The 18,417-nt window shown below is 35.7% G+C and overlaps 1 protein-coding gene across 4 annotated transcripts in view; it reads right to left on the bottom strand.

Annotated features, from left to right (window-relative positions):
- Window positions 1-13,415: 13,415 nt before the first annotated feature.
- The window catches only part of MINDY3 (MINDY lysine 48 deubiquitinase 3), a 91,726-nt gene continuing 86,724 nt past the window's right edge, over window positions 13,416-18,417 (bottom strand). For all 4 annotated transcript variants that reach the window (XM_001368392.5, XM_016426375.2, XM_056800157.1 and 1 more), the window contains 2 exons: window positions 17,962-18,033; window positions 13,416-14,501 (listed from right to left, as the gene is read on the bottom strand). In XM_001368392.5, the coding sequence (XP_001368429.1) occupies window positions 14,352-14,501; window positions 17,962-18,033 (222 nt within the window). In that variant the 3' untranslated portion in view covers window positions 13,416-14,351. The remainder of the gene's footprint in view (window positions 14,502-17,961; window positions 18,034-18,417) is intronic.

Genomic DNA, 18,417 nt, shown 5'->3' with positions numbered 1-18,417 from the left:
ACAGAAAAAATTATATGAAAGGGGGAAATATTGAGGTAGATCACTAGTCCCTTTTAGTCCCAAATGTGAGACTTCCTCTGAGGGAATGGAATTCCCTTTCTCAAGTCAGGCAATTGAATGTCTAGAGTCCTCCCATCTTTGAAAGACATCTCTAGAGTCAGATGGCAGCAAAGAAAAACGTTTCTGTAGCTTCACTTTTTTCTGGTTGCCATTGCTTGCTTTTCCTCTATCACTATGTAGATTTGGGGGGAGTAGATACATTTAATTCACTCTCACAACTGTGAAAGAGAGAAGGGAAGGAACAAATATTTTTGGATAATCAACACAATAGACTGTTCCAGGTTCTTTCTAATATTGTGATCACTGGCAGAAATGGATACATCCATTAATATATACAAGAGTAGTCCATGATATTTATTTATTATGAGGGGGAAGGAGAGAACAAGTATTTATTAAGTACTTAGTCTGTGCCAGGCACTGTAATTTCATTTGATCCTTACAACAACCTTGTGAGATAGGTGTTATGTTATCCCATTTTATAGTTGAGGAAACTGAGGCAAACAAGGAAAAAAACAACCCTTCAGTTCCATGGATAAGGGAAGAGTTCATGACCAAACAAAGGATAGAAAAGATAACACAAGATTAAATGGGCAATTTTGATGATATAAAATTTAAAAAAGATGTTGCAGAAACAAAACCAATGCAGTTAAAATTAGAAGGGATGGATTCAATTTTATAGACATGAACAGAGTTTTCAAAGGAACAAATCCTAGCTATCAACAAACATGAACAAAATTGTCTGAATCGCTAATTAGACAAATGTAAATTAAAGTAAACCTGAGACTTCACTTTATGCCCTTCAGATTAGCAAAATTACAAAAAAGGAAAATGACAAATCCTAGAGGGACTATGGGTAAACAGTCACACTAATGCACTGTTGCAGTTTTGAAATGTGCTCAAAAGGTCTCTATTCATTTATCTCACTGTGAAGTCCCAATCAAATAAAAGAAAGATTAAACACACCCAGATGTGCAGAAATATTTATGGTAGCTATTATACTGGTGAAAGTTGGAACTAAAAGGAACTAAATGAAGAAGAAATGAATAAATTGTGGTATATGAATATCATGGAGTTCTGTATGTTAAAAAAACAAGTAAGAGGATAATGTCACAGGAACTTGTCAAGACCTATATAAATTGCTGCAGAGGGAAGAAAGCAGAACAATTCAGGAAATAACAATATTATAAAGAAAAATAACTTTAATAGATATGATAACTCTGAGCAGTGTGATGGCCACCCACACTTACAGAAGACTGATGATGAAGCCTGCTCTCTTCTTCTTGACAGAGATGTGATGGACTCGAGAGGAAGAATGAGACATTTTTAGGTACACCCAGTGTGGGAATTTGCTTAGCTTGACTATATTTGTTAAATGACTTTTTCTTTTCTTTTTCTTTTTTTTGGAGGGGTAGTGGTAGAGGGAGAGATTGATATGGAAAAGCAAAAATGGAATAGTAATAGGGGAAACAAAAATAAAAAAGGGAGTTATTGAGCATCTTTAAAAAAACAGAAAAGAACAGAAGGAAAATAAGAATATTGGACAACCAGGAGAATTTTGAACGCTCCAGGTTTATCTTATTAAATACATAAGAAGAAAAAGGCAGCTATTGCAATAGAGACATGTACTTTTGATACTGATTTTGTGTTTCACTTGGAGAAAACACATTGTAATTGGTATTTAAGTTCATGATGAAAATTAAAATCAATTTAAAAAAGAAAACTATGAAGTATGTCGCATACAAAATAATATACACATAAGGTCTTATATATACAAAAAAGTGGAGTTCTTGGATTTTGTGGAAAGTAAGAGCTGATTTGTCATGGGAGAGAAAGTACATAATAGGGAGAGAGGGGGTGGGAAATGAATTCTTTTGTTTAAGGGGGAAAATTTTCTGTTTTTTCTTCTTCTTTCTTTTAGACTAACAAAGACATAGGCACAACTTTGTGATTAACTGGACCAACTAAAAGGAGAGCCTTTATATCAAAGAAGTCAGAGATCCTTTGTATAGTTGTAATATAAGCCTAGTAATTAGATTTAGCTTCTTTGGTTCTGGCTAGTGGTTTGGAGAGATGACAATGCTCAGAACAGATAAGCTGTGTCAATTAGACATGAGAAACTAAAAACTGTATTAAAACCAAAAAGTGGGATTCCTTAACCTTTTTGAATGGAGGTGAAGTTGGCCACGCCACTGAAATTTGGGTTACCAGCTGGAATCAAAGTACCTTTGTTTCTAAATGGTGCTAAGTTACAACTGCAAGTCTCCAGAAGAGCTTGGCTCTTTGGTTCAGTTTCTTTCTCTGTCTCTGTCTCTGTCTCTCTGTCTCTCTGTCTCTGTCTCTCTCCTAATTCAGAATGTTGGTAAGAAGGAAACTTAAGGAATCAGAAATTGCATCATGGCCTTCCTGGGGGTTGGGAGAATAGGAAACCACCCACCCCAGATTTTCTAAGTCTTATGCAGAAAGATTCAAAACTGAAGATTCTAGACAGACTTTAGTCAAGCCATTAAGTTTGTTTGCTGTCCCTGAATAAGAAAAGGCAATATGAAGTTCCTAGCCCTGATGAGACTTCCTAATGTTGGCTCTTAAAGCCTTACTGGTCATGAGACTAAACTGTTCCATAGTCCGCTTTCTTCTGCCAAGATCTGTTTTACGTGCAACTGGAAATCCCTAAAGAGTTCTAATATTAAAGAAATGATGAAATTCTCTTTTACCCCAAGACCAAAAAAATAAACCCCAAATACTCTCAAACCCAAATCCCACAAAACCAAGCCCCCCAAATCCAACCTCAAACCATGTATTTAAATTTAGAAGCACTCGAAGATTTTTAGGAAATTAGCTAAAGGAAAGAAAAATCAGCAACTCTTATTTAAACACTCACTCCAGAACATATAATTATATTCCCATGATTATGAGACAATTCCAAGGCATCAATGGGCTTGATTTTAAAAAGAAAGCCATGTATTTTGTCTTGATGGCATCGTTTCATATACTCTCATGCTAAATTGGATAAACACATGCTGAATTTAATACTCTTACTGAAAGCACTTAAAACATTGCTTATTATACATTGTGTTCCAAGTTGGCCAGGAAAACTATCAAGAACTGAAAGTGTAAAAAACAAATAAACAGGATAAACTAGATATATTTCTGTAAATTCCATGATTGAGTCTATCTGAGAATCCAAGGGCCAGAACATTTTTTTCCTCTTCCTAATAATACTGCCTTTATATGACCATGGCTGTATTTCAAATATTAACCTAAGGATTTAGTAATTTTCATGGAGAATTTAATCCATTTTAGTGGATGAACCAGGATAATCTGAATGAGGAAATGGAAATGAAGGGAACAATTTTTCCTTTAAATTAAGGGTTCCTTAACAGTTTTTTTATTGGGGATCCCTTTGGTAGTCTGGTGAAACCTATGGACCCTTTCTCAGGATGTTCTGTTGCTTTGCCTATTAGAAATATTACATTTCAATTAGAAGTTACAAAAAATAAAGGCGTAATTTCTTTCTTCATCCAAATTTAGGAACCTCTTAAATCTAGCCATCTCTTCACTATCAGTAGACTCCAAGTTAAGAAACTTTTTTGGAGACTTTTCCCTATTCATAGAACTTAACTTGATAATAGTTATTTATTAACATATAATAATGTAGCTTGCCACCTTGAACTATGAATTAGGTGTCTAGTGTGAGGAAAGAGTTTATAGGATCATAGGTTTAGAGTTGATGGGAGATTTAGAGATTATCTAATCCTAGGCTGTCACTGTATAGGACTGGAGATTAGAAATGATTCTTTCAAATATAGGATCAAAAGAGTCAGGATCTAAAAGCAAACCCAGTTCCTTTGATTCCAAATTCCCACTGTGCTCACCACTACGTTACACTCTTCACAGTACTGCTGAGCTGAACATACTGTCTCATCTAATTACTTTGGTTTTCTGGTTAAATAAGAGAGTTTTGATAGAGTGACATATTAACTGGCACAACAGATATATAAAAATCTGAAAAGAAATAGCTACAATTAGGAAGGGGAATTTTAATTACCAGCTGGGAAAGAACTCTTTGGGGATAGTAACAGAGTAGTCTAGCTTTCCCTTTTTATTTATTACTAATAACATTTTTTAAGAATATCGTTTAGATCTTTTTCTCTTCTACCTTTCTATCTCTTACTAAATACAAATTAGAAACAAATATTCTTTTTATTCACCTGTTGACATCCTCAGAGTTAAACATAGAAGTTCAACTTTGTTGTAGCACTTTATATTGTAAATGATGCCTACTTGGAATATAATCCAGGATTCCCTTTAAAGCTAATGCCAAGACTTGGTGGCATTTCCCACTTTTTTATTAATTCAAAGAAAACTCATGTTTATATAATACTTTATATATTTACAAAGAAATTTTCTATTAAAAATATGGTAGATCATGTAAGTATAATTATCTCCACAGGATCATTGAGGAAATAGACCAAGTGGGGTGAAATGATTCATCCAAGATGGCACAGATAGTAAATAGTGGATTTGGAACTCAAACTGAGCCAACACTGTTAACCTTTTCATTATAATCTACCCGGCCTCTCAGTGATAAGAATGCTTTATGAAACTTAGAAGTGCTTTTCAACAGATTTAAATTGGCTCTCTTTGTTCAAAAATGTGTTTGGGGACTATTACACATTTTTTTTTACAAAGGACTATGGTTAAACCAAGAGTGGATGCTACTATTTTGCTATAATTTTTTGAAAAGAGAGTGTACATCTCTTTGTTTTCGACTATTAAAAAGATCCATCCTTGACAAAAGTATGTCAGTAGGTTTCAGATCTGCACTGATTGTAAAACTGTTGCAATTGTATTTGAAAACTTTACAGAGAATTTGATAAACATGGTAAAATTCATCATGAGCCAAGCCCTTGAGGGCCTTCTCTTCATTAGAAATGTATTAGGAATGGCATACAAAAACAGCATATACAGCAAGACGGGCAGACTTTCCACCTCAAACCCCAGCTTGAGATATTGTAGGGCTCATGTATATCTCATATACCTTAGAAACATAAATGACTTAGGAAAGAAACAGATTTTTTAAAGAATGAAACATCCAAAGTGAAGGACAAGACATAAAACATCAAATGGGCACACCAAATGAGAATGGAAATTTCCAAGATCAGCAGGAAGTAAAATGAGAATTTATGTTCCTTAGTGAAAGCAAGTCAACTGAGTCTCTATTGGTTCAGGCTCTTCTCCTCTCCTCTTCTGGCTTCATCTACTTTAACAAATTAGCATGGAAAGCACCCAGCAATGATTCTTTTTTCTCTTGCCACCAGCCCCAAACTCTCTCACTCAAGATCTAGCTTCCTATTTCCAGCTACCTACACGATATCTCCACCATCATGCCACCATCTCAAATTTAATGCATACAGAACCAAACTGAGTTTCCTTTCTCTCCCAAACTGGGTCTTTTCCAGATCCTTCCTCCGAGGTTGTTCTAAATCTAAATTATCATCTTTGACTCCTCCTTCTCATTCTCATATCCAGTCAGTCACTCAGCACATCCTGTTGGTTCTTTCCATAGTTTTCCAAACTCATAATCTCTGTTTCTCTGTCTCTCTCTCCCCCTTCCTCCCTCACTCTCTCTCTGTCTGTCTCTATTGTTATGTTGGGATTTTGGGTGAGGAAAGAAGAGGGAACATATAAATAATTAAGATTTGTTGGTTGGAAAGGGGAGGAAGGAACAGGGGTTTAGGAGAAACTTATACTAGTTATCTAACATCTAATATCTATAAACTATCTAAACTTATCTCATTCATCCTTTGTCACACTATCTCTGTCTCTCCACCCTCCTGTCCTCCTCCCTCCCTCCTTCTCTATCCCTCTCCCCCTGTCTCTCTCTGGAATGTATTTAATGTATGATTGTATGGTGTCTCGTGTGAACCTCAAAAACAACTCAAGAAGGTTAATGCTATTTCTGTAAAGATTTATGAAATTAAGTCAGGAGTGATTTGCACTCTGATCCTGCCTCTGACACTGTTCAAAATCTCCATTTATATAACACCCAATAGCTGTTTGAGGGCATTACACTTAGCCTATGGAGAGCCACCATTTCCTCATTTGCAGTTCAAAAGGAGTCTCCTTATGGCCATTATTTAAAGGAGATATTGGTCTTTTTTTTTTTAAACCCTTACCTTCCATCTTGGAGTCAATACTGTGTATTGGCTCCAAGGCAGAAGAGTGGTAAGGGCTAGGCAATGGGGGTCAAGTGACTTGCCCAGGGTCACACAGCTGGGAAGGGTCTGAGGAGGAGAATGATATTGGTAAAAGCTAAGTGACCCCCCTAGAGTCTCACCACTAGTACATATGGGAGGCAGGTTGCAAATTTGAGTTTTCCTGACTCCAAGTTCAAGACTCTAGACACTACACCATCTATCTTCCTCAAAACTATCTCGTATTTATATCGCATCCTCTGTTTTCAAGATGCTTCTACTTACATGAACTCATGGATTCCTACAAATCTGGGGGCAGCTGGAACTAGCTCCAATCACATTGTTAAATTTTTAGGCCGAGCACTTACACCTCAGAAAATGGCAAAAACAAATCAGGGCTTGATTTTTGTTTTGTTGATTAGCTCCACTTAAGAATGTGATGGAGAAAATGTATTCACTATTATTTTTTCTTTCCAAGAGCTAATTAAACATTTATCGGCATACCACTGAGTAATAGTAATCATTACCTCCTTACCTAGGACTAAATAGTATCTGAGGTAAGATTTTTACTTGTCTTTCTCCCTGAGGGGCAGTTAAGAGGCACAATTCCTGGAGTCAGGAAGACTCATCTTCCCAAGTTCAAATCTGGCCTCAGATATTAGCTGAGATTTAAATTAATATCCAATGCTCCAAGAATTATATTTTATAAAGTTGAGTAATAATCACTTGAAGTAAAGGAATAAAAAGGAAATAGAAGTAAAAAAACCTAACCCTAATTATCTAACAAAATTAAGACCACGTGAGCAATAGTCTCCTGGCTCTCGCCTCATGCCACCTCCACCAAACCTGATCACAGGAAGAGAGAGCAAGAGGTGGGAACACACCAAATTTATATCCTGCCTCCATCAGCATGCAAGGTGAGGAGAGTAGGGTGCTGGGAATTGTAGTTTTGGGGTTCAGATTCCAATTACAGTGGTTTGACCCAGGGAAAGTCACTTAACCCTGATTGCTTCAGTTTCCTCATCTGTAAAGAGTCGAGAAAGGAAATGGTAAAACTCCTCCGGAATTTTTGCCAAGAAAACCCCAAATGAAGTTTTAAAGAGTCAGCCGAGACTGAATTGAAGGAAGAGAACCTTCTCAGTGACTGGATTACGCTTCTTGCTTATGACTTCCCTTCTGTTAGCTTAGTCTGAGAGCTGTTCATCTCATGCCTGTTTCTGAGATCACTTTTGGACTACAAAGGAGGAAATGGTGGCTCTCCAAAGGTTGAGTGGAATGACCTTGAATAGCTAGCAGGTGTCAAGAGCTGGATCAGAATCTGAGCCTCTCCTCCTGACTTTGTATCATGCTCTACTTGATACACAAATGAAATAAAAGAAAAAGAAAGGTTACTTTTTTTCACTTTCCAGTATGAACCGTATACAATGTGTTTCCTCTATTAAATATTTAATAAGATTTCATCATGTGTTTGCAGACAAAATGTTTTAATTTATTAATACTACAAGACAGCTGGAAATCCCTCGCATTTTATTTCTTGATCCAAGTGTTTGTTTGGGATTATTCAGATAATATAGTATGTAACATGGATTAGTAAAATGAGAAGAGTGTTGCCAGTGATAGAGAGCAAAACAGTGTTGCTTACTAGAACCGGAGGGTTGTTTTGACGGATGGCACAGTGCCAGTGAGGATGGTCGGTGACAAACGCTGTCCTTTCCAGACCTAAAACCTCTGATCGTACGAATCTAAGCCATCTTCCAAAAATTAGCAGAAGGAATTTATGTTCAGGTACAGATAACTACTGAGGTCCCCTCCAATTGGGAACTTCTGTGATTACCTTAGAAGATCTAGTCTCAGATGCGAATCTGAACAGACAGCATAACAATAAGGTTTACAGTTCCCATACCAAGTTGTACTTTCTTTCATTTTGGTGGACTTTGGCTCTCTGCAAATCCAGGTACACATATTAGGTGTCCTCCAAGAGCTTTGGTGCCCCTCCTAAGGTGGCCATACCAATCAATCCGCAAATTCTTATTGATTGCTTATTATGTGTCAGGACATGAGCCTGGAGTCAGGAAGGCATCTTCCTGAGTTCAAATCTGGAGTCAAACACTTACTAGTTTATTAGTCCCTTAACCCTGTTTGCCTCAGTTTCCTCATCTGTAACATAGGCTGGGAGAAAGAAATGGAAAATCACTCCAGTACCTTTGCCAAAACACCCCAAATGGTATCATGAAATCAGACACTACAGAAATGACCGAATGACAAAATGTATCAGGCTTGGTGTTGAACACTGGACATACATAAAAAGGTAAAAAAACAAAACAAACCCCCAAAACATGGTCCCTGCCCTCAAAGACCTCATAATCTAAAGGGAGAAACCACATGTCGAAAAAAGACACATACCAGATGTATACAGAGCAGATGAAAGACAATTTGGCAAGGGAATGAATGAATGAGTAATTGAGGAAAGGTCTGCAGAATACAAGACAAATTAGATCTTGGTAAAAAAACAAAAACAAAAAAACTAGAGGAACCAAGAGTTGGAGGCAAGGGGATAGGCATGGGAGACAGTCAATGCAAAGGTGTGGAAAGGAGAGATGTAGTGTTGTGCTTTGAAGATCATAAAGTCAACTACTCTAGGACAATTGCTGAGTGGGTAAAAGGCATAAGAAGCCTGGAAAGGTAGGAAGGGATTACGTTGTGGAGAGACTGAAATATCAAAAAATGGATCTTAGATTTGCCCCCAGAGGTAACAGGGAAACTTGGGAGTTAACTGACTGTTTGGGGTAAGGGTGGGGAGGTTGCTATTTAGTCACTTATGATTCTGAAAATTTCCTTCTTAGCTCTTGGGAGTAATCTCTGCCTAGATTCCTAAGAAGCCCAGGAAAATCTTACCCATGGGTTAGATCTGGTGGCTGGTGACAAAATAACTTAAGAAACTAAACTGAAAAAAAAAAAAAAAATATATATATATATATATATATATATATTAGCATGCTAAGGAAGTCTGCTTACTGATAGCAGCTTCTGCTACCCAGATAACAGATTTGGTTTTCATAGTTTTCTAGAACCATTGAAGGTGGTCAGCATTTTGCAGCAATTTAGGAAGGATGAATAAGACATTTCATAGAAGAGGAAGGGAAATCAGTCAAAAGGAAAAATGATTTCGGGGGAATATTTGTCATGGAAGGGCAGTGGAGAGAGCGCTGGCCTTGAAGTCAGGAATACTCATCTTCCAGGATCTTTGCCAAGAAAACTCCAAACGGGATCATTGAAGAATCAGACACAACTGAATAACATTTGTCATACAGCTGGCATAGTTTGTCATTAGAATGAGAAGACACCCTGTTCAAGGGTAAGAAAGAAAAGGAAGAGATCAACTACTTTTCTAGTTGTTAAAATTCCATTAGATTTAAGCCAGAAGGTTGAAGTAACAATTTAGACAAATCTGTAGGTGTCTTTTATCCAAAGACGATAGCTGTTGTTTTTTATTTTTTAAAACTATTTATAAAGTGAGGATAATAGCATTTATATTAATTATTTTATTATATTAATAAAGAGCATCCTAGTGCTGATGTGAGGAACAATTTGTAAACTGTTTACTTTGGGTATTTCATTTTCTCCTAGCCACTAGCATCCCCTTTACCAACTTCAGGTCTTGCTTGAACCCTCCTTCAACCTAATTGAATCTATCACTTTACATTGAGATCTTCCATTCTTTCTTCTCCTCCTCAAAATCAAGCTCTAACTCTCTTCATTACAACTATAAAGCCTTCCAAAGTGCCTTCAGGATTCCTTCTTTCTCCTTCAGAATAGTCTCCTCTGAAATCCCAGTCTCTCAAAATCTTCTCCATGTAAGATTTAAATCAATGTCCAACACTCCAAGTATTAAGTTTATACAGTTTATTAATAATCACGAAGTAGAAGGAATAAAAAAGAAATAGAAGTATAAAAACCTAATTAACTAACAAAAGTGAACCCCATGTGGGTAAGTTCTCCTGGCTCTCAAAAAGCCTGTGTCCACAGCTACCTGCAATCACAAGAAGAGAGAGGGAGAGGTGGGGCTACACAAAATTTATTTCCTGCCTACCTCAGCACTTAACCTGAGGAGAGTGGGGTGCTGGGAATTGTAGTTCTGGGGTTCTGATTCCAATGGCACATCCAAGCTATATATTTCCAGGTTTTTTTTTTTTTTAAATGATCTCTGTATGGCATCATCTAGTTTCTTCAGCATCCTCACTGACCTTGTCTGGACGTCTTATAGCATGTCCTTCATGAAACTTGGCACAATACACTGAACACAATACCCCAGACATCTGACGATGATAGAGGACAAAACAGTCACCACATCCCCATTTTCTACATATTCGCTAGTACCATACTCATGTAGCTGGAGCTCCCCTGTTGCTTGGGGATCTCTCCTGCATGAAGCATGGGAGAGTCACCATGTGACAACCAGAACAGATGTCTCTAGTTCCTCTTCCCCAACACCCATCTCTAAGGGTCACTCCACTCTAAGAGAGAAGAGCTACTGGACCAGAATTATATTTGCTCCCTTAAATATTTTAGTTTTCAGGTTCAAGCTAACTTCTAACCATTGGTTCATTATTAGAAGAACTTCAAGCTGTATACACATCCATAGCGTGACTCCCTTTCCAACAAATACTAGATCTACATCCAGCACAGGAGGTAGCAGAAAAATCCATGTTCAAACTAGTGACAAAAAAGAAATTTGAGAAGGTATACATAAATGAATATATGCCAGATAATACAGAGTAAAAGACGTCTAACATTAGGAGTTCAGTAACTCAGTTTATCTCAATTCCTTCTCCTTTCTTCTGTCCTATAGAATTTTATTCTTATTTTTTCCTATGACACATAGAAAAAAATTTTAACAATTTTTCCCTGATATTTTGTGAGCCAAATTCTCTCCCTCCCTACTTCCCTTTCCTCTTCCCCAAGACAGTAGATAATTTGTCATGCAATATATCCTTCCATATTCGTCATAAAAGACATATATCACGTACAAGAAAAAAAAACTCATGAAGGAAATAAAGCAAAAAATAGTATTCCTTAATCTGCATTCACACTCCAACAGTTCCTTCTATGGCTGCAGATAGCATTTTTCATGTCCTTTGGGGTTTTCTTGGATCCTTGCATTGCTGATAAGTTTAAAACGTCCTTTGCAGTTAATCATCAATATACTATTTGTTACTTTTCTCCTTGTTCTGATCATTTCACTTTGCATCAGTTCATATAAGTCTTTCCAGGTTTTTTCTGAAATCAGCTTGTTCATCATTTCTTATGACACAATAGTATTGTTACAACCACATACTACAACTCGTTCAACCATTCCCCAACTGATGGACATCGTTACATAAATTTAATGTGTATCTGACAAAGGTATGCTCAAAAATGTCACAATTATTCCTTTCTTAGTCTCTGTGCTCATGCAGGTAGGTACTCAAAGTTCAAATCGGAACTAGGTTACTCAAGTGAATTATTCTAAGTATTGCCATTATATGTGGTTGAACAAAGTCAAAACTAGAACTAAACTCTTGACATTTTCCAGATATAATTATAGTAGCTAGCTTTATATTTGGGCATAGAAGATGTTTCCAAGTTTATACAGACAAAATTACACCACTTCTTTCTTTGCTAACAGCTATTTAACCATTGCAATGAAAATGTGCCTTAAAAACAAACAAATAAAATCTCCGACAAGACATCTGCTAGACAGATTTTATATTATTCATAGCTTTGAAGGCAAACAAAAGTCTTTAGGCTTCTCTGGATCCAAATTTTGAAAGGCTTATGTTTCATTTGTTTAAACATCTAAAATTAAGTTGTTGTTTGTTGTTTAGTAGTGAGGAAGACACGATGATAAAAAAAGGTATGGCCCCTGCCCTCAAGATGCTTTTGATCTAGTAGAAGAAATCAGATATTATACAGAAATACCATAGTATTTTTGGTGCCCAGATGAGGCAGAGAGATCATTTCTATTTCTGTTAGAACAACCCCTAGATGGATTAATCAAGGAAGTGGCATTTAAGATGTATTTCCAAGGATGAGAAGGGAATCAACAGGCAAGATGGGAAAGGGAAGAGAGACTGAACATTCCAGTCACAGGGAAGAATGTGAACATAGAGGGGAAAGAATGCGATGTTTTTTGACACCAGTAGTCCAAATGGACTAGGATTTTGCTCTTTTCTTTGGGGAGTAGCAGAGGCTTGGAAAGTAAATTGGAATTGTACAGTGAAGAACCTTGACCATGAGACTAAGGCACTAAGACTTGATTCTAAAGGCAACAGGGAAGAATCAGAGGAGATTTTTCAAAAGCAGCGTAATAATTTGTACTGTATATAAGAAGGGGGTAAATTGTGTATTTTAAATGGATTGTTTAGAGGCAATTGCAATACTATAGATGAGAATAATTAGGACCTGACATAAAATGATAAGAGGGAATAGTAATAGCAGATGCTAACAATTCTTAACTGAACAAGTTTGTGTAATGGAAAGAAAATTTCTTACAGGTTGTCTATGTTTCAAAACCTTGAGCTACTCATACTATTTGTCTTGAGGGTATATATGCAAGTTAAGATTATTTGAATGTGGCTATTTAAGTGACCTAATGATGGATCTAACCTGCAAATCTGTCTTTTTACTTATAGATGACAGGTAGGTGGCATGCTGAACCTGGGATCAAGATGAGTTTAAATTTAGCCAAATATAATTATTAGGTGTACAAAATAGTAGCACTAACCTCCCAGGATTGCTGTCAGGATCAAATGAAACATTTATAAAGCACTTTGCAAGCCTTAAAACACTATCTAAATGTTAGTGATTACTGCTATTATTAGACCTTTCTAGATCAGCAGGTGTGTTGTTGACCAGAGAAGTCAATAAAGAATATGTCCATGTCAATAATACATAGCCTTGAATTAAAATGTTAAATGCCACGAGTCCTTATGCAGAGTGGGAGCATTTTCTTACAGGAGGATCAGAACCTTGGTGGTCTAGAACCTCATGACTTGGTTCATTTGGCATTTTTGCTAGGATATGAGATCTACTACTGGGTTAGCTAGATGTTGACAACAAATTTGAATATAAGAAAAGACATTCATTTTGAACAATTAATGTAAAAATAATTCTAGGTTACAGTCCAGGAAAAAAAAAGTTTGTTTATTTAGAGCCGTCAACTAGGATTGTAATAAATAATATAATATACTAGTGTAATAACAGATGTTCTCATGCAGTTAACACAGTTACAGATATACAAGAAAGCTGGCTTACATTGTTGTTGGGATAAATTCAGAAGAGCATTTGGCAATACAATAAAAATGAATAGTTACAATTATAGAACAGAATCTTTCTGTTGAACTTATTTTTACATTCTTCTCATACATCTCTGAATAAATTAATACATCATCCTCTTAGTTTCTGCCTTTCAGCATGCCAGACAATTAAGCCAAAGCAACAGACAACTGTCAAAAGACAGAGTTGATGATTTATGTTACAGATGAATATTTCTGAAGTGTACCATCTGACCACATTTGTACAAGTTACCTTGTTGAAAAGAGATTTTGGAAAAACAAAAACTTAAATTCATATGCATTTCAGTGCTGAGGCTGAGCTATGATATGAGCCAGTATTATTTAAGTAATAAAACATGCTGAGATGAATTAAAAATACAAGTAGAGGAGAATTTTTTCAATTTTCTAATGCACTGTAATGTAATAATTTTCCATTTTGATATCCGGTATGCTGTACTAGACATTTATATTCTGCCTGTAAGGGATGGCAAATTATCCTAGACTGTAAATAAACATATTCTATTTAAAGTTTAGAATTAATTTTTATTTCCAATGTCACAATGGCCCCAAATGATAAACTTTAACAGAAGATATTTAAAAAGAAATATAAATTAAATATATCCCAAACACTGAAAAAGTGTTTTAAAATTATTTACAATTTATCAATGATACCAGTGTATATCTTCATTTAGCCAAAAGTATAATATTTTACATCTAATTGCCATTTTTCAACCCTTCTATACGTATATGCATGTATCATCTTCCTTATAAACACATGGGCAAATCAGTTGAGCGAGGGAGAACGATCCGTGGTCCAGAGGAGTTCTATATACGGCCATTTGGTTTGGAGACAACGTTTAACTGGTGTGTCGTCTGTCTGAAGCATAGGATCTTCAAAGCCCATAACAACTGCCGTGCCTTCAACATACATGACCTGTTAAACAAAGATGATACCTACAAATTTAGCCTACATGTTAAAAGAAACTCCATGAGGGATCTAGGCAATCTTCACAGCAAGTAAACTATTTCACTCGGTTTCAAAATGTTACAATTAATTTTGTCTCAGTGGAAATTATGAATATAAAAACATCTTTTCCTTAGGTTAGAGACAGAGTGTGCATTTGTGATATGTTTACAGGGAAAATCCAGAAATAAAAAGTAATGGGTATGGCTGCCTGAAGATTTTGGGTTTAATTTCCAGTTTAATAGCAAAAAATACAAATAACCTCATTGAAAACATGCAAAACAGGGGCAGCTGGGTGGGTCAGTAGATTGAGAGTCAGACCTAGAGACGGGAGGTCCTGGGTTCAAATTTGTCCTCAGATATTTCCTAGCTGTGTGACCCTAGGCATGTCACTTAACCCCCATTGCCTAGCCCTTACCACTTTTCTGCCTTAGAATGATTCTGAGATGGAAAGTAGGGGTTTTAGTTTAAAAAAAAAAAGGAAAGAAAACATGCAAAATACCTCTAGCTTATCCAGCAAGACAGTCTCAATTAAAGACTTTTTAAATTTGTTTAAACTTTTTTTTACCTGTACATGCCTGTATGCTGCATGTATATGGAGCATTCAGCTCCATACAAGGTAACAACTAACACATTCTAAAATGTTCTTTTGGCAACAACCTTCAATGTCATGAGGCTCGATGTAAAGCTTGGGAGCACTTAGATTTTTTGGCAAAGGAATGATTCATTTCTTCAATAAATGCTTCTATGACTTTTTATTTTGTTTTGCTTTGGGTTTGGATTCATGATTTCATCAATGTGGAGAAGTATAGGGATGCAAACTTCTATTGATGCAGATCAGCAACTATGTACTCATAGTCTCAGAGAACTGCCTGGGCCATAGAGAAATTAAGTCATGGGGTGAGTATGTAGCACTGGGAGGAGGTGAAGTGTGTAGAAGGCTCTTTATGAGGCCACTTTTACAAATTTTAGCCAAAAACAAATCTCATTTCAATATGATATGGAAAAAGAGTAAATGAATATGTTAAAAAAAATTAGAAGCAACTAACAAAAAGAACATTAGGGAGAAAGATACATAAGAATAAGTTGAATTGTATGGAAGGAAGTAATAGAAAATATTTATATGAGGAAACACATATTTACCTATACAGACACATAATATGCAAGCACATGCACATACATCAAAGATAGGCCGAAGGGTAGCATATTTAGTGGATTCTACCTCCTAACCTATAAACCTAAATGAAAATCAAAAGAAAATATTCCAACCTAATTATTTTATTTCTTCATTAAATTGATTCTTATAATGCTCCATATTATTTTCTCGATTAAGAAATATCTGCCAATCAACAAGGGCTCTTGACCTAAGTACCTATTTTTAAACAATATAAAAAATGCAGTGTTTTATACTGTAAGAATGGCTAAACTTTAATTTCTAATTAAATAAAATTAATTAAAATTAACATATAAGAGAAGAGAATGTAATAATTAACTTTTTGAAAAGTATACTCTCAAGTAAAAAATGGTTCAAACTAATACAGGTGCCCTCAAAGTCTTGTTTTGGGACCCTCTGCATGAACAAAGTTTTGTCATTAAGATACAAAAACCATAAAATATTTAAATAACTATAAAAGATCAAGAAACCAAATAGCTTGAAAGGGTCTTTCCACTAGAAATACTTTAAATGAACTTGAGCACTGTTCTATATCATTTGATTAGAGAATCGGGCACAAATTCATTCTGTTCTACAGTTTGGCAGGCATGTTCTAAGGTGATTTGTATTTGTATTTTTATTTTAGCCAAAGCCTTTGTTTCCCTTTTTCCAAGTATAATTTTTTTAATTTTAAGTTTCCAAGTTGAGCACTCTTTTATGAAAAGCATACATAGAGAATGCCATCTATGTTTTTTTAAAGAAATAAGCCCATAAATCATTTTTTCTTGCAAAGAAATTCCCTAAATATTCATTCAGATCAAAACTCCTTTCATTATCATTATCAAAAACTTCTGCTCTAATTTATTTAATACTATAATTCTGCTCTAATACAGTCAATCTCCCTTTCACTTTATTAGCTTTCTCCTTTAACCTGTTCACTATATACCTCCATGATTTAATTGTAAAGATGTTCTGAGAACCAATTTCCATAAATTTTCCATTCCAAAATATGTAAAGTCAATTCTTGTGGCCTGTTGTGATTTTTCCTTTTTTTTTCCCTCTTTTTGGTTATTCAGACCTTTGTCATAGGTAGAGTTGACATGACTGCCTAGAGAGAGACTGTTATTGTTGTCAAGAAGGCCAAGTACAGGCCCAAGAGTCTAAGACTCAATTCTAGCTACTGTTCTACCAAAGACTTGCTGTATGAACATGGGAAGTAACTCAACGTCCCTCTCAGCTGCCTCACCTGACTTCTCTTGCAGAGATAACTAACCAGTGGCTAGATAGCCCTTTGTGTGACAAAGTACTAGTCAAATCTTCAACTTTGAATGAAGTTCCTATGGGCACACTAGTAAAGAGCATCTAAGTTTTATCTCTATAGATCTATATATAGGGTCACTATACAGAAATAAGATATATTCTCATGAAAAGAAAGAAACACCATCTCTTGCTTGCTATACCTTTTATATATTACAGAGGGGGATGGAAAGACCCAATAAGGAAGTTGTGGCTTTTTACCAAAGGGGAACTGAAGGACAAAGTAGACGAAGAGGTTCGTTAAGAGTGAGAGGTAAAGAAGTGCAGCCTGAAGGCTCTAGTGACAGTCAAGAAATATTAAAAGAACTGAAGGAAGTCACGGGGTAGATCTTTTCTGGAAGATTTATAGAAAGACATGGTCAAGAATTACATTGAGAGAGAGGACAAGGAGGGCTATGATTTGTCCTGGAGAAGAGAGAGGTAATGTGGATGATATATGAAACTAAAGTACAGTTTGCTTTTAGTTGTTAAGTAGAAATTTTTTTCATTTTATCCAAGAGATAATCAAGAAAAATGGTCCAATTCAATCCAATCAAGTTAGTTTTTGTGTGGCACAAGTTCTATTCCCTGAACTAAAAAAAAATGCCTGTGACAATAACATGCTACTTGTAATCTTTATAAAGAATCCATTTCCTCCTTTCAAGTAATTTTAAAAATCTATGTTAATCAGAACTTTATCTCAGGGAACTGACTATAATGCTGCCAGAATAGCATATGCACATCCAAAGATATTAATATGCACATAAATAAATCCTATTTTCTGATAGTGAGAAACAATGCTCTAAAATCAGATACAATTGATTAGAACATGGTATGTATAAAGGATAATATAGTAATTGATAGAGAAAATAAAGGTAATTTTGAGATCATGTGCTAATGAAGAGCTCTCATGAGTTATATACTCAAATATTTCTACCTCTGACCCAATTAAGAATAAATAATTTAGGCAAATAACCATACCTTTTCATTATAATTAGACTGCTTTAATCCATTGTAGTGGTATACGGTAAATGACTCTGGCACACTGGAATCCTATGACAAGTAAAGTATCATTAAATATTTAAATCATGAATCAAATTGTGTTTAATTAGTAACTTAAACTTTAAATGTTGAGCCTTCAGAAGGCTTAAAAGACATGTATCAAGAAAAATGCATTGGGGATTTTTATTGACTCTAAAAACACTTGTTCTCAGAAAGCCAGACTTGCTGCAGTATATTGCAAGCTCATTCCAATGGCATAGACTTTGGACTTTCTGAAAAGAATATTCCTTGAAGGCTGCTGACTCTTGATTAGCAGTAATAATGAAAAAGAAAGGGTGTCAGAGAGATGAACAGTTTTAGAGCATTAAGGAAATCTTACTCTACATATAATTGTCCTCTCTATGACACCATCTGGAGGATGGCTTCCAAACTAAT

Source organism: Monodelphis domestica, chromosome 5 (genome assembly GCF_027887165.1).
Source record: "Monodelphis domestica isolate mMonDom1 chromosome 5, mMonDom1.pri, whole genome shotgun sequence".
Taxonomy (NCBI): Eukaryota; Metazoa; Chordata; class Mammalia; order Didelphimorphia; family Didelphidae; genus Monodelphis; species Monodelphis domestica.
Note: the sequence above shows the minus strand (reverse complement) of the source record. Positions and strands in the feature narration are given on the sequence as shown.